This window comes from Budorcas taxicolor, chromosome 4, assembly GCF_023091745.1.
Source record: "Budorcas taxicolor isolate Tak-1 chromosome 4, Takin1.1, whole genome shotgun sequence".
Lineage (NCBI taxonomy): Eukaryota > Metazoa > Chordata > Mammalia > Artiodactyla > Bovidae > Budorcas > Budorcas taxicolor.
Genome location: NC_068913.1, coordinates 68,894,564 through 68,911,105, shown reverse-complemented (window position 1 = coordinate 68,911,105; position 16,542 = coordinate 68,894,564). Strand labels below are relative to the sequence as shown.

The window sequence follows — 16,542 nt, the reverse complement described above, 5'->3', positions numbered from 1 at the left end:
GACTGATTTCCTTTACAATTGACTGGTTTGATCTCCTTGCAGTCCAAGGGACTCTCAGGAGTCTTTTCCAACACTGCAGTTCAAAAGCATCAATTCGTAGGTGCTCACCCATGAAAGTGAGTCCTTAAATTTTGTGCTTTAGGAACCTTCCTTGCCTCACTCAAGAGTACAGTGAGGAAGAAATAAGGGGCCCAGGAGACGCATCCCAGAGTGATGACAGCCTGCAAACTACTATGAGCCCCCGTCACAAAGAACCTGGAATTCCTCACCATTTCTCACATGCCTTCTCCACACCCCTCACACAACCACCTGATGAACAATCAGAGGCCATGGCTGAGAAAGCAGAAATGAAAAGTCAAGAAAACACAACCCCACAGTACCAAGAGAAGAAACTTTGTTTAAGCAATTTTTGCAGTTATTACATATACACTGCTGTTATATGCATAAAATTTGCAAATTTTATGCAAAAATAAACACCACCCTCCACAGGGATAACTTTTTCTTTGTTTTCTCTGGCTTCTGAAGCAAACTCAATTTGGAAAATAAAAACAGAAAATTACCCTGTGGTGGGATAAGATTTATGTATTCATCTCAGTACCTCTTACAATAACCCCCAATAGTATCCATAAGCCTAAAGGGATTTGTCAATGCTGAAGCACTGTGTAACCTTGAACTGAGCTAAACACAGCTGGTAAAATACAAGGACATATGTCTATATGGATGTGAGGTGAAGAGACCCCTCCTCGGAAGCCATCCTGGGTCACCAGTCCTTCCCAGCCCTCCCCTAATGGCCCACAGAGTGAGTTCAGTTCTCTCTTCTTTGTGTCCCCACAAAGATCTACACAGTAAGTGGGTATTGGATGCACAAAGGAGTATAAGAACAAAAATCAGTACAGTAAAATCCACAGACAGAGCAGTCAATCCCTGACTAAATGTAGACAGGCTTAGACATGCATTACCTGTGAAATTCAGGAATCTCCCCACTCCCTGTCCTTCCTTGCTTGCCACCACCCATCCCTGCCCCCAAATATTTTTAGAATAAAGCAACAAAAAGATAGGAAAAGATCGTGGTAGGAAGAGAATAGCGGCACTAATACTCCGAATTAGGTTGCAAGGAATTTAAAAGTTGGACCTCCCCCAGTAGCATTTGTTTCCTGCACATAAACAGGAACACTACATGGAATCATTGGCACTTATTTTTAGAAAAAAAATAATCTAAAAGATTAAAGAAAAAAAAAAACACCCTTGGGTTGATTGTAGACCAACGTTTCCACCTGGAGCAACAGAGTCAGCTCTTGAGCACCAGGGTCCTGTGTGGGCACTGCTGCAGGCCTACCTTTGCCGGAAAGAACCAGAAGAAAATGTTGCTGTTGTAAGTCTTATTCACGGTGATGTAACCGGAATAGCTTGTCAAATTCCATCCTGGGAAAGGAGGTACCAAACTCAACTGTCTCCCTAGTGGGGGAAAAATGTATAAGGATTAGATCAAAAATAAATGCAGTGCTGGCCATCTCCATCTTGGACAGACTTCTCCCAGGGGCCAGGTCTGGAATCAGTGATCAGAAAGGCTACAGGGGGATTGCCATAAAGGTGCTTACTGCCCTGGCCAGGTCCACATATTCAACATTCACCTTTTAGCCAAGAAGAAAATCAGCTATACTCAACTCCACTCCAAAGTTAAATCAAGGTGTTCACTTTGGGCCACCTGGAGGGCCAGGGCAGGATAAAGTCACCTAATTCCAAAAGGTGGGGGTGAGGGGTGCAAGGGAAATAACACAGCGAATGAGCTCTCAGCCTAGGGAAGGCCTGTGTTCTCCACACTCTTCTGATGTTGAGAGCAAAGGGCCTGACACTTCCACTAAGGGAAATGAAGTGAGGCGTGTGGGGAGTGGGGATACTTAGGGATGGCTAAGGAGGGTGGGGAGAGGCAGGCAGTGGGACTGGGGGTGATCGTGAGGCCACCCAGAGGGAGCCAAACAGGACGGGGGAGAGTTGTGAAAGGCACAGGTCCTGGTTTTCTTATGGCAGCTAAGGGACCGGGAGGGAGAAAAAGCTCAGATAGCTGAGGCTGCCCAGGAGTAAACAAAACCGATAGAACTAACATTTCCAAGGCCGATTTAACAAGGGTTTTATATTATGTGGCATAATTATTACCCCTACTTTACAGATGAGAAAGCTAAAAGCACAGAGAGGTTAAGTAACTTGCCCAAGGTCACATATAGTAAAAGAGGGCTGGAATTTAAACCCAGCAGTCAGGCTGCAGAGATAGCTCCTGCCCCTACCCTGCTACAAGGCACCTCAGCTAGAGAGTCAGTCAGAAGGTGTAGGCAGCAGGGAGTGGAGGGGGAAGCAGTGAATAAGAAAGGAGTGGAGAAGGGATAGTAAGCAGGTAGGAAGCAGGGGGTGGTGGCGAAGTCTGGGTGAAGAGGAGACCTTTAGGGGGAACAAAGCAAGTGTCCCTGCTAAAAATGGATTGTTCAAGAATAGCTACTGAAGTCTGAGACTTACTAAGTTGGAGACTGGCTAGTAGAGAGTAGACAAGGAAACTCGATCCTATACATGTGCTACCAACTAGAGATGTCTCCAGTGGGTTGCCGGAGCCCACAGGCCCTGGAATGCCGATTGACAGCATCTCTTCCCAACTTGGTATTCAGTGACATCACTGATAGCACGTGGTAAGCCATGGTGTAAATGTGGATATTGATCTGTCCACCCTGGACTGCATGTGAGGATCAAATGAAAGCATGCATATGACCACTGAGCACAGACAGAGATGCACATAAAATAAGGGCTCGGGCAAAGAAAGGGGTGATTCTCATAAGCCTGTGGGCCACCCCAAGAGTAGTCTAGAAGACTTTGCCTTTTTTGGACTCAGTGCAGTTCCCCCAGGAAAGATTATTTCAATCTCTCTACCTCTTCCCCATTTTCTTCCCCGTGAGATTTATCCCTCCCAATTGAAAAAAAAAAAAGGCAAAGACAAAAGAAAGATTTTACAGAAAAGAGAGATGTTAGGGGAAAATAGTGTGTACCTGCCCATTTCCATTCCCCCACCGTTCCCTCTTCCCGTGTTTGCTTCCACTCTCAGTTAGCCCAAAGAAAAATCAACTCCAGGGCTGGGCAGTCTTTAAAACAATTCTTTTGGCCATTTTTTTGAGATATAATTGACATACATGATACTGGTTTCAGACGTACAACATGATTGAATATTCATACACTATATGTTGTGAGGAGATCATCACAGTAAGTCTAGTTAACATCCATCACCCCCTACAGCTACAATTTTTATTCTTGTGATGAGGACTTTTAAGATTGACTCTCTTAGCAACTTTCTATGCAAGACAGTTTATTAACTCTTCTTACTATAACATACATCACAGCCCACATCCTATCTTTTGGAGTTGGAAGCTTGTACCTAAAACACTTTTGAAATATTTTTCACAAAACTATTAACCTTCTCAAAATCCAGCAGAGACCCTCCCAAAAAAATGAGAGCAGAGAACTGAAGACTGAAGGGTTGGGAATGAGTGAGAAGTAAATCCCAGAGGAGTAAATGGGCATTCAAGAAAGACAGAGAAAAATGAGAAAGGTCAGAGTAGAATGAGAAGAAGAGAAAACATATAATAGAAAGGAGCAGGAGGGAATGGACTTCGGGAGATGGGTGATTGAATCAATTTCTCTCTCTGAGACCAGCACAACACGAGGTCCGCTGGCCTGCTCTGAAGATGACTCAGATGCTTACCTGGTCCTCTCTTACTGACCCTTTCTGAGCATCTCAAAGTTCTATCTCTGTTGCCTTGAACTCACGGGGGTATATTTTCTACCTTCCTTTCTAGATCAGGGGCTATTGGAAAGCAGGGAATTTGTTTTGCTTACCTTTGTACCCACAGGGGCACAGCATGCTGATTGAAACACTTAAGACATTCGATACATACTTGTTAATGAATAAATGTGAATTAACCAACTAAAACATGACACACTGGCAATGCATTTGGACCAGCTCATTTCTGCAAAAACCTCCTAAGGTAGGCAGGCCTTATTAAGATCTTAGGAAATTCAGAAAAACTTTTCTCTGGCCCACAAGGAAGAGTTTCGCCTTGTTTTGAATTTTAAATTTCCTCTAACTATACCACAGTAAAATGATTAAAAGTTCTCTCAAATAAATTGATTTTTTTTTTTTTTTGGCATTTTCAAATGTCCCATTCATCCTTTCAGAATCTGTTAATGGAATGTGGAAAATAAACTCCCAAGATGTAGGAGTTTCTTTCTTCCTGGAACCATGACTCATAATACAAATGTTTGAAACAGCTGAAAAAAGGAAAAAGGTTTTCTTTGAAGTGGCTTCACTTCCTACTTCTTACTGTGGTGACTGGTGCTTGTGATAGTAACACTTCCAATCCAAAAAGATTGGAGCATGACCAAAGAAGGGCTTGAGCCAGCTAATCAGACACTCCATATTTGCAAAGACTTGTAACATCATCTGGATGGGCAGGACACAACCAGGCCATAATTTTTAATAAATTAAGACCCAATAGCAAAATATTCTTTAAAGTTTATGAAAAGGCAGCATTTGGAAGTACACTAAAATTATTTTAATTTTATTTAATTTTAATTATTTTAATTTTAATTAAAATTATTAATTTTATTCATTTTGTTTCAGGGAGTGACAGTTTATTCTAGCTGCAGAGAAAGCAAACACACAATTACAACTACGTAAAACTAAGCTAGTTAACTGGGAATTTAAAAGAAATTAAAATTTTCTGTGTCTTATTGTGAACTACTGTTTATCTCAGAAATGTTTTGTTGCGATATTAAGACTCATGTCCCTAAGATTTCAACAGACTTGATGCACAAAAGGGATTCAGGGGAGGGAGCTGACCATCTGTCCAAAGCTTCCTGAACTTTCAGTAAAGCGAATGAATAAAATTATCCTTAATTATGCTGTCAGGGCTACATTTGAATACCCAGATGTACCAGACTTTGGATCAGCCATTTAAAATTCCATTTAAAGATTTTTGACTATGTAACAGAACTTTAGAAAGTGATGTTACACCAGATTTAATATTTTAAATGTTGTCACTTATCAGATGGTGATCTAACAGGGCTGGCACAAAAGGACAGAAGATAAAACTACTTCCCTTGACATCTTTCTTTACTACCGTTAACATCCGTAAGAGGGAAATGCTCATAGGCAAGAAATCCAGGAATGGGAGGGATGTGGACAATCTCGGGCAGATTTCTCTATATTCTCTGCACTTGGTTCTACCTGATGTACAATTCAAAGACACTTTCCCTTAATGCTGTTTAAGCTGTCTTCCTCTCTCAGGATGTGCAGACTCTTTCTTACTTGTCCAAATCTTACCCTATATCTTCAAGTCTGGCCACATAGCACAGTGGTTCCCACCTTGAGCTGTGAGTCAGCAGTGTGTGTGTGTATGTGTGTGTGTGTGTGTGTGCATACGCGCAGGTGTGCGTGCATGCATGTGTGCAAGTGCTCGGTTGTGTCTGACTTTTTGCCACTCCATGGGCTATATAGCCTGCCAGGCTCCTCTGCCCACAGAATTTTCCAGGCAAGAATATTGAAGTAGATTGCCATTTCTTATTCCAGGGGATCTTCCTGACCCAGGAATCATGAGTCAGCAGAGATAGGTTTTAAAGTCAGATTTGCCACTTACTAGCTTTACATAGCCCTGGGCAAGATACTTAATTTCTCTAGGCCTCAGTTTTCTCATCTATAAAATGGGAACAATAACTATTCATCCTTCATTAGGGTTGCTCTAAGGATTAAAAGAGATAATGTGTATAAAGCATAATTCCAGGAACATAGTTAGGTCTCATATCAAATTCTACAAATATTTATTGAGTGCCTATTACATACAGGCACTGTGACAGGAACAGGGGATATAATTACTACTAAATGTTAGCTATTTATTTCTTACTACTACTATTACTACTACTACTATTTTCTACCTGGATTATGCCAACCAACAGGGATAGCTTCCTTCTAAAAAATTACAGCATGTCTACCTCAAATGTAATCCTTTAGCACTTTAGCGTGCATTGCCTGATTCCTTGTTTCATGTGTGTGCATCTGGTTATTCCAGCAGAGGACAAGTTTTTTAAACAAAGGAAAATAAATTATAGTAGGCAAATTACAGAGCAGAAGGCAGAAAATTTGGATCTTGATCCCATCTCTGCTACTATTACCTGTGTCCTCTTGGGCAAGTCATGTAAAATATTTGAGTCTCAAGCTCCTCATCTGTGGATTGGTAGGGTTTGGTGATGAGTATTTAACTCTCCTTTGTGAATGAACATAATCTCAGTCATCAGTACCCATTTATTAAAGAAGCTAAAGCAAGAGAGTTCCAGAAAAACATCTGTTTCTGCTTTATTGACTATGACTTTGACTGTGTGGATCACAATAAACTCTGGAAAATTCTAAAAGAGATGGGAATACCAGACCACCTAACCTGCCTCTTGAGAAATCTGTATGCAGGCCAAGAAGCAACAATTAGAACTGGACATGGAACAACAGACTGGTTCCAAATAGGAAGAGGCGTACGTCAAGGCTGTATATTGTCACCCTGCTTATTTAACTTATATGCAGAGTACATCATGAGAAACGCTGGACTGGAAGAAACACAAGCTGGAATCAAGATTGCTGGGAGAAATATCAATAACCTCAGATATGCAGATGACACCACCCTTATGGGAGAAAGTGAAGAGGAGCTAAAAAGCCTCTTGATGAAAGAGAAAGAGGAGAGTCAAAAAGTTGGCTTAAAGCTCAACATTCAGAAAATGAAGATCATGGCATCCGGTCCCATCACTTCATGGGAAATAGATGGGGAAACAGGGGAAACAGTATCAGACTTTATTTTTGGGGGCTCCAAAATCACTGCAGATGGTGATTGCAGCCATGAAATTAAAAGACGCTTACTCCTTGGAAGAAAAGTTATGACCAACCTAGCTAGCATGTTCAAAAGAAGAGACATTACTTTGCCGACTAAGGTCCATCTAGTCAAAGCTATGGTTTTTCCTGTGGTCATGTATGGATGTGAGAATTGGACTGTGAAGAAGGCTGAGCGCCAAAGAATTGATGGTTTTGAAGTGTGGTGTTGGAGAAGACTCTTGAGAGTCCCTTGGACTGCAAGGAGATCCAACCACTCCATTCTGAAGGAGATCAACCTTGGGATTTCTTTGGAAGGAATGATGCTAAAGCTGAAGCTCCAGTACTTTGGCCACCTCATGTGAAGAGTTGACTCATTGGAAAAGACTCTGATGCTGGGAGGGATTGGGGGCAGGAGGAGAAGGGGACGACAGAGGATGAGATGGCTGGATGGCATCATGGACTCGATCGACGTGAGTCTGAGTGAACTCCAGGAGTTGGTGATGAACAGGGAGGCCTGGCGTGCTGCGATTCATGGGGTCACAAAGAGTCAGACACGACTGAGCGACTGAGCTGAGCTGAAAAGCAATGCACGTGACTCAATTGGGTGGATTTAGATTAATGATAATTTGCCTCTTCATTTACGTCAAGTGACATCAGCCTGTACCACTGGGCTGCCATATTTTCATGACTTTTCTACATCAAGCAAAATTGAGTCTTTTAAAAAAAGACTGCATTGCCTCATTATATTATCATTGACTATATTATCAAAGTTTTTCATCTTTTCTTAAAAAAAAAACAACATGATGAAACATGGAATCAATGCATATTTCAGGCAAAGATATATGAACAGAACTCAAATGCACCCATAAGAAGGGGAAATGTTTTGGCTTTAAATTTAAAAAAAAATGATGACAGTCTATTGACTATGAGATCTCTTCAAATGAAGAAAAGTTGCTTTATTTTAAACTTCCATACAGAGTATATGCATTTATTTTTTATCTTTAAAATGATCACTTCCCTAAAATTTCTAGTTTGAGTTCCACATGCCCATGAAACCTACCAGCATATCAGCTTCACAGGCATTAAGTCTGCCTTCCTACATGTGACTAGGGATAAAATCCAAAGCAAACACCAAGACCTCCATCTACGGATGCTCATCTCCAAGATACGCTCCACCATGCGATGTCCCATCCCATCACCTTTCCCCTCTCTACTGGACCACTCTTGTCATTATCTCTTACTCTCTTAATGACCCTTCCTGACTCCATAACTCTCCCCATCCACCACCCCATTTCTCTGCTTCCTTTCACAAACAGCTCTTCAGGATAGCTGTCTATATACTATTTTATAGTTTAGGAGCATCGTGAGGTCCAGAAAGATTACATCATTTATCTTATACAGTGATTTCCCTAAGCATGAAGAAGCATTAATAGTAGAGGCAGGTCATAAATTTTAGACTCTGATGACACCAAATGACACTTTTTGTACTGGTATTAGGACAATCTCTAAATAAAAGCCATCAGCGAATACAGGTATTTCGAGAGCAACTTACAGGTTACAAAGAGTTTTCATGTACATTTTTTAATCTGATATTTTTAACATCTCTGTGACTTGGGTGAATTATTTTATCTCCATCTAATCAATGAGAAAAATGAGTCCTAAGACTCAGATAACTTCTCAGGCAAAGGGGCCAAGCACAATGGCTATGAGCTTAGACTCTGGAATGAAGCTGTCTGGATGTGACCCTTGCATCTACCAGCTGGTGTCTGCATGACTGGCAAGTAACTTTATTTCTTTCTGCTTTAGTTATCTTCTGTGTAAAGAAGCTTAAATAGGTTGTTGAGATACTTAAATGATTTTATATCAAATGCTTGGAAGCAATAACTGACACAGAGTAAGTTCTAAGGTTATTATTAGCCTTATTAAATGAGCAGGCTTCCCTGGTGGCTAAGAGGTTAAAGTGTCTGCCCACAATGCGGGAGACCTGGGTTCGATCCCTGGGTTGGGAAGATCCCCTGGAGAGGGAAATGGCAACCCACTCCAGTATTCTTGTCTGGAGAATCCCATGGATGGAGGAGCCTGGTGGGCTACAGTCCACGCGGTCGCAAAGAGTCAGACACGACTGAGTGACTTCACTTTCACTTTCATTAAATGACCAGTTGTAGACAGGCAATATACTAGTTTTATAAATAGATATGTGGAGACTCAACTACTAGTTAATCTGACCCTGATGAACTTTCTTTTTGGCTCAAAACTCGGATACTATATGATATCAAATTGTTAATATATGAAATGAAACAATTGAGTAAAATATATTCTCTTTTGGATCCTGTGAGACATCTGCTAAAACAACAACTATTGAAACTATACAGTTTCAGCGGTTTCAGATTTAAGCTTACCTTCTGTAAGTTTCCCAGTTTCAATATAAGGAGTCAGAAATAATCGCTGTCCTGGGTCTCCTTTACGTGGTCTGGAAACATGGGCTTTTCTATACAAGGAGCGAAACAGCCCATCAGCACCAGGGCTAAGCGCCAACAAAACCAGCAAAAAAAGTGCCTTCCACATGGCACCAACCGTTCCCTCTGGGCCTAGAATGAAAACAATAACTTTCCACAAATGAATCCAAAGAGTAAATATTTACCAAACCCCTTTATATGCAAAACACTCATTTAGCCACTCAAAAAATACACATAAAGCTCTCTGCTAAGTACCTTGCTGCTGCTGCTGCTAAGTCGCGTCAGTCATGTCCGACTCTGTTCGACCCCATAGACAGCAGCCCACCAGGCTCCTCTGTCCATGGGATTCTCCAGGCAAAAACACTGAAGTGGGTTGCCCTTTCCTTCTCCAATGCATCAAAGTGAAAGTGAAAGTGAAGTCGCTCAGTCGTCTCTGACTCTTAGCAACCCCATGGACTGCAGCCCACTAGGCTCCTCCGTCCATGGGATTTTCCAGGCAAGAGTACTGGAGTGGGTTGCCATTGCCTTCTCTGGCTAAGTACCTTAGATACAGCCTAAATAAGATCAACCCAGTCCTTGCTCATCCTGAAATTAACAATCTAATGGAAGGCTATTTAAGTGATTGGCAATATAACTAGAGCAACAACTTCCATTTCTAAAACTGTGGTCTGGAAAATAAATTCTATGAAGGATTACAGGAACCATGAAGACAACAGGGACTCTAAACAAATCACAGAGTGGGAGCGACAGTCATCTACTCCAGGCAGAGGGCTCAGAACATATTTCAGGACAGGAGAACCTAGGAAGGAAGACCTTACCAAGGTAGAAGGTGAGTAAAAGGTGGGTGGAGCTCAGTTAGGCAGGAGAAATGGGGAAGGCATCACTGGTGGAAGGCAAAGCCTGAGAAAAGTCGGACTTGACTTGTCCACGGGTGTTTTGCAGGGAAATTTAAAATAATTTCTGGCCAGCTTTTTATCTCTTACAAATCACCAAACTTTGCATTCAAAAACAAAAAAGAAAGAAGAGACAGAAGATCCTACAACCATTTACAGGCCCTTACCCCTATAGCAAGCTGTCCAGTGAACTCAAAAGTTAGACCTCACATTTTATTAACACAAAGCTTTTCAAGGATCTTCTAACCTGATGTTTGCTGAAAAATGTGTGGTGAATTCCCTAAACTTGTAAACATGTAAATTGTATTTACAATGGGTTTTTCCAATGTATTTTTAGCTGATTTGAACTTCCTGATAACTCAACCAGGAAAACAAGGGTTATCATCATCAATCTTAGACACGGAAAATTTGATTCAAAGGAGTACCTTATCTACAGACATCAAAACAGAGAAATCAGAACTAGTATGCAGTCAGGGCTGGGCTGAGGGTAAAGTGAGTCTGACGTAGTGGTCCCACGTAAAGTGGGACCTTATCTTTTTTTTAATTTTGAAATTTTGTCCATCAAGGATTTTTTTGAGTTAACTTTGATTTTTTCAAGTATTGCATTAAATATTATTTATCTTGATTACTGAGTTTTTTTGGCACTCTTAGATTTTACATCCAAGGCAGGTGCCTCAATTGCTTCTGTTAATCCTGACTCTATTAAGTAATATGATTCTTGCACCAGTGCTATTAAATGACTCTGTACTACCGCTAGTTAAATACTCTGCTCACTCAGATTCTGGATGCAAAGAGAAATATACAATATAGGCAAATACAACGCTTGGCTTGATTGTTCAGTGCCTTAATATACCAAGTCATTAATATACCTTAAAAATATACAAGGTGTTGTAATCTATTAACCACATGCTAATCACAACCCAATTTAGCATAATAGGAAAATATTGGTTCTAGCAAATTTAGAAAGGTACTCCAATAAGATAAAAGTTTATAACTATAATTTGATTGAATACATGACCCTTGTCAAGTCTTTCATGGTTAACTTAATAGAATTCCCCAGACTTAAGGTAAACAAGCCCAACCAAATAGACCATGTACTTAAGAGTGGTTTTGTCTTTTTACTATAATAAGGAACAAAATGACTTTAGAAACTGAAATTAAGTTCCCAAGAAGCCCAAGTATTATGACCACTATGGCACTGATGAAAGATTTTTTTTTAATTATAAGAACTTGTTATGCTAATGTTTTAATAACAGCTACTTTCAAGGAATGCTTGAAGTCAACAATCTTACTCCCTGGTTCACGGGGAAAAAAAATCTGTGGTATGAAAAACATACTGGAAGGAGCTCTTCCATTAAGAGGCTTTTTCCTGCAGGCAGAGGCAAGGAACTAATCATACCAGCTAATTTCTCAATCATTCTGCTGTAAACATCCAGCCCCCTTTAATGGAAATCATTCATATTTAAATAACCAGGGTAGTTACAACTTCTTTTGTCAGCAAATGTTGACTCAAAGATGTTAAAGAAAGAAAGGTGAAATTGGTCTTGTTTTAGCTGACATAAGTCTAACACACAAAAGCAAGAGCTGGGTCAACTTAGGAGCCCCCATTAACATTTAATCAAATAACTATTAGAGTCATGGTTTCCCATGTAGGTGAATTAAAAAAACAACATACTTCATTTCACTGTTTCATTTAATGGTCAGAGTTCCTGGACTGTGCTTAGCTGTCATCTCTCCTGATGAAAATGAAAGCCATATCATGAGTGGAGTATTTTCTTTCTTCACCTCTTTCGCTAATGTATTTTGCCTATCCTAAATTAGCCAAAATCTTTTCATTTATTGAACATTTATTGAGTCCTTTCTAAACTAATAAACTCTGTATTGGAAGTTATTGCCCGCAGAGAGTGAAAAAATTATTAACCCTACACTGTATTATGTATCTACTTGAAGTGATATGAAAACATTGGTGTTATTTCCAGTTCAAATACATCTTACTGAAGGATACAGGCAAACTGCTCCTCTTAATAAATGTTCAGAAACAGAATAAAATATATGTAAGTACAAAACAATATTGGCAGAATCAAATATGCTACAGGTCAAAATCTGTGATTCACTATAACTATCTTACAGCGTGTATGTGCTAAGTCACTTCAGTCGTGTTTGACTCTTTGTGACCCTATGGACTATAGCCTGCCAGGCTCTTCTGCCACGGGGATTCTCTAGGCAAGAATACTGAAGTGGGTTGCCATGCCCTCCTCTAGAGGATCTTCCCGACCCAGGGATTGAACCCACATCTCTTGTGTTCCCTGCACTGGCAGGCAAGTTCTTTACCACTAGCGCCACCTGTGAAGCTCAAAACCTTACTAAAAACCTTAAATATTACAACTGGAAATCATGTGTACAAGAGACAATTTTTTAATATCAACAAAGGTATTTATCATAGTATTATTTAGAATAATAAACTGTCAACAATGTAAACAATTTAAGATAAGTTACTGTACATTAAAAAAATGGAATCATATACAGCAATTAAAATGACTCTACTGAGAATGTTTTATAAAATATACTAAAATATTAGGTAAAGAAAGGGAAGCTATTAAATTGGGTGTAAAGTATATTGTCCTTATTTAATACTCATTAATAATTTCTAAATTTTCTATAATAACTAATCTTATAATTAGAAGAAAGTCATTTTTGATTTTGCTTTTTTTATCAGTGAAGCAACTGGTAGGCATGGCTTGTCCCTTATTCCTTATTACTACCTGGTTATGACCTCTTGCGTTTCCTAGGAGTAAGAGTTCTGTTCGTCCTTTTAGAATAGGTTCTGCTCTCGCTAACATTCTGTGAAGATGTGTCCTGATCTCATACTGTCATAGAACCTCAGAGACTCAAAGTAAAGTTTCTCTTTGTTGAATTAGAAGGCTCTGCATTAACATGAGATGCTGTTCTAATAATAATTACTCCGATTGCATTTATATCCAGTTCTGCCTGGAGTAGAGTCCATAACAAATGAGAATATAATTGGTTCTAAGCAAATAGCTGTTGAACTGATGGATCTAAATAATGAATCATGATATATTAGACATACAGGAGGCAGTATATGTTCATATGGTCCAATTCCTTCATCTCACCGTCTAGACAACTGGAACTAGAGAATAAAATATGTTGTAAGCTGCTGAGCAGCAAAACCAAGACTCAAAGCCAGGATTCACTTATGGCCCTAAATCTAATCTGCTTTCCACTCGCCCATCTGTGGTTGTAATTATATATATTCAAATATTTTGCCTCTTATTGTCTCGATAGATAGTAATGGTCTGCTACAGTCTAAATTTCTTTCATTAAATCTTTAAAGCATGTAGTACAAATAAATAAACAAATGAATAAACAGATACGTCAATAAGTAAGTCTTTCCAGAGAAATTTGGGTTTTAGAAACGACTTGTACTAATCCAGGTTCTAACATGACTCATTCACTGAACCTTGGGTAGGACAATGACTTTTCTGGGTCCCAGTCAATATGTTAAAACCAATGGTTAGATCTCCAGGAACTGTGAGAGTCAGCTGTTCAATGCAGCTATTGTTCAAAATTAGAGTACAGAAGCTTTACCATTAAATATGTTATATTAAAAAATAAGTGATAAATACTCAAAACTCATCACTACTGAACTATTTTACCATGTTTACTATGTTTTCTATCATCTATGCTCTGGAGTTATATTTTTCATATTTATCTAATTGAAAGATTATATAATGGTTTGCTACTGTGCATTTCTTTCCAACCTGGTGTTGAGTAACATCTTGTAGCCTGAAATCAGCCATGATGGGAATATTTATACCATAGAAATCAGCAAACACCACAAATATTCAACATTTTATTACCTGCTCATGTAAGTCTCATGTTTCTTACTTGAAAACTGATCTGGAAACTACTTTCCATCAGCTCACATCCCAGTTCCAATGAAAATGATTAGAAGAGACAAAAGTGGGAAATCCTGCCAAGCTGTCATCTGTGTGTAGAAGCAACCAGTTAATATGCTCAGATAGGCAACGCTTTGAGAAAAGAAATCCGAGAAAGCCACCGGAAAGTGCGTGTTCTACCAGTGAAAAAAAGAATTAGAAACAAAAACTCCAGAATGAGGACAAAGAGCAAACATGTTAAGTAGCCCTATGTTTTCTTCTCTCCTTCCCACTTCTGCATTTTACATTATAGGTAATTCTAAAGGATAAAAGTCGTTCATGTAATAAACGTCATAGCTGCAATTAAAATATTTATTTGGAGTCCTCTCACGTATTTAACTGCCTTGAGTACTCCCATAACAAGAAAAGCATTCCCCCGGACGAACAAACAAAAAACAGGCCAACTAGTAACAGACATTTCCATGAAATTTGCGATTAAAGAAAGGTGCATAAAAGTGGTCCCCCTATTAAAAAGGATTCAGTCACCTCTCAAGATTATTCAGGCATATCCAAAGCATTTGAATCTTGAAGGGCTATTGTGCAACCCTGAATTAAATACCAACCCAAACCCCAAATCTAGCTATTTTTTTTGCTAAGGATTTCCATGAAAACAAATGGTAGAAGAAAACCTTTATTTCAAAGGATCCAGTATTCGTTCTCCTTAAGGCATCATTTTAATTTCTAAAGTTGATATTTGAAGCACTGTTTCCCCAGAGAGGACATAGTACATGATATACAAGGCGATGGGCAAGCTTCTGCTGAAGGGGCCCTGAGACTTACATGCTTATCTCCTTTCCACAGGCTCCCCCTCTGGCATCAGACAGTGGTGTCTCATCTTGCTAATTGAATTAGTCACCCCTATCTCTGCCACCACATCCTTGGGCTCACAGGAAAGGGAGACAAACTCAACATATGTGGCAGGTGGTGAATGAAAAGAATCGGGAAGAGGAGGAACTTAAACTATCTGACACTATAGTAGGGAGCTTTACTTTGAAATTTCATGCTAACCAGAAAGAAAATTTGAATGGAGGTAGGAAGTAAAAGTAGCCAATGTCCCAAAACATTAATAATAGTTGAAATAGGAAGGCCGCCCCCATGATCCGAGGCATCCTCATGATAACGATATCACTAAAAGTCCCGTCATTAAACGCACTCCATGTATCAGAACTGTGCCAACTACTTTATATTTTTATTTCTAATCTTTATCAGATAAGTACTGTTATCCCATTTTACAGATGAAAAATTGATCCTCAGAGAATTTAAGTTACTTGCCCAGAATCACACAGGTAGTAAGTAGTACAGCAAAGAAGTGAGGCCAATACCAATCAATTTTCAAAGACCATTCAATAATTCCAATATTGCTAATGTTGTGTCAATTTCTTAGTTGCGTCTGACTCTGTGACCCCATGGACTATAGCCCATCAGAGTCCTCTGTCCATGGAATCTCCAGGCAAGAATACTGGAGTGGGTTGCCATTGCCTCCTCCAGAGGATCTTCCTGACCCAGGGATCAAACCTGGGTCTCCTGCATTGCAGGCAGATTCTTCACCATCTGAGCCACAAGGGAAGCCCATAATACTATTAACAGCATCTCCAAAATGAGCGATGTGCACCAGGATCTTATCTCCCTATTCAGGTGAGTTTGGAAATAACATAAGAAAATAAAATTTTTGCCAGAAGGTAAATGAGGACAAGGGAACATTCTTCCCTAAAGGTTTCAGAGGGAACAAGGCCCCACCAACACTATGATTTTGGACTTCTAGGCTGCAGAAGTCTAAAACAATAAATCTGTGATGAGTTAAGCCACCCAATGTGTGGTACTTTGCTATAGCACTGCTATAAAACTACTACCTGGATAGTCGGGACGACTGTGGAAGAAGCCAAGGTGGAGGGGATAAAGGAATAAATAGTAGAACTTAAACTGTTCTACTTTAAGTTAGTATTAAGCATCTGGGTGAAAATTCTGAGAGGTCAACAATAAAATGGGAAAGGGAAGATAAATGGATTTTACATTTAAGATATGTCTGGCATTCTGGCAAGCCAGGATTTCCTACACAATCCTCTATAGAATACTGATTCAGCAAGATATTATTAGGTTTTATAAGGATAAAAGTTTAGGACAATCTGGGCCAAACAAATTAAAATGGGTTTCCTGGTTATATAATGAACGTTTCAGAGCCTCTCACTTGCTCATGGACAGCATGTGTTTTATTTATTTCATTTATATCTGTGTCACTCTTCTTAGAAAGGCCTTAAGTCTCAAGGTTTATATAAGACATACTCAGATGAGGAAACTTAATCTTGGGTTGACTAGCTTCTCAAGCACGAGGTTAATTTTTTCAAGCTCTCAAT

At 39.6% G+C, this 16,542-nt stretch overlaps 1 protein-coding gene across 1 annotated transcript in view; it reads right to left on the bottom strand.

Moving 5' to 3' along the window:
- The window catches only part of CPVL (carboxypeptidase vitellogenic like), a 113,729-nt gene extending 104,275 nt beyond the window's left edge, over window positions 1-9,454 (bottom strand). Inside the window, exons 1-2 of the mRNA XM_052638916.1 lie at window positions 9,286-9,454; window positions 1,337-1,455 (exon numbers count right to left, since the gene is read on the bottom strand). Coding sequence (XP_052494876.1) covers window positions 1,337-1,455; window positions 9,286-9,451 — 285 coding nt within the window. The 5' untranslated portion in view covers window positions 9,452-9,454. The remainder of the gene's footprint in view (window positions 1-1,336; window positions 1,456-9,285) is intronic.
- Between the last annotated feature and the right edge of the window lie 7,088 nt (window positions 9,455-16,542).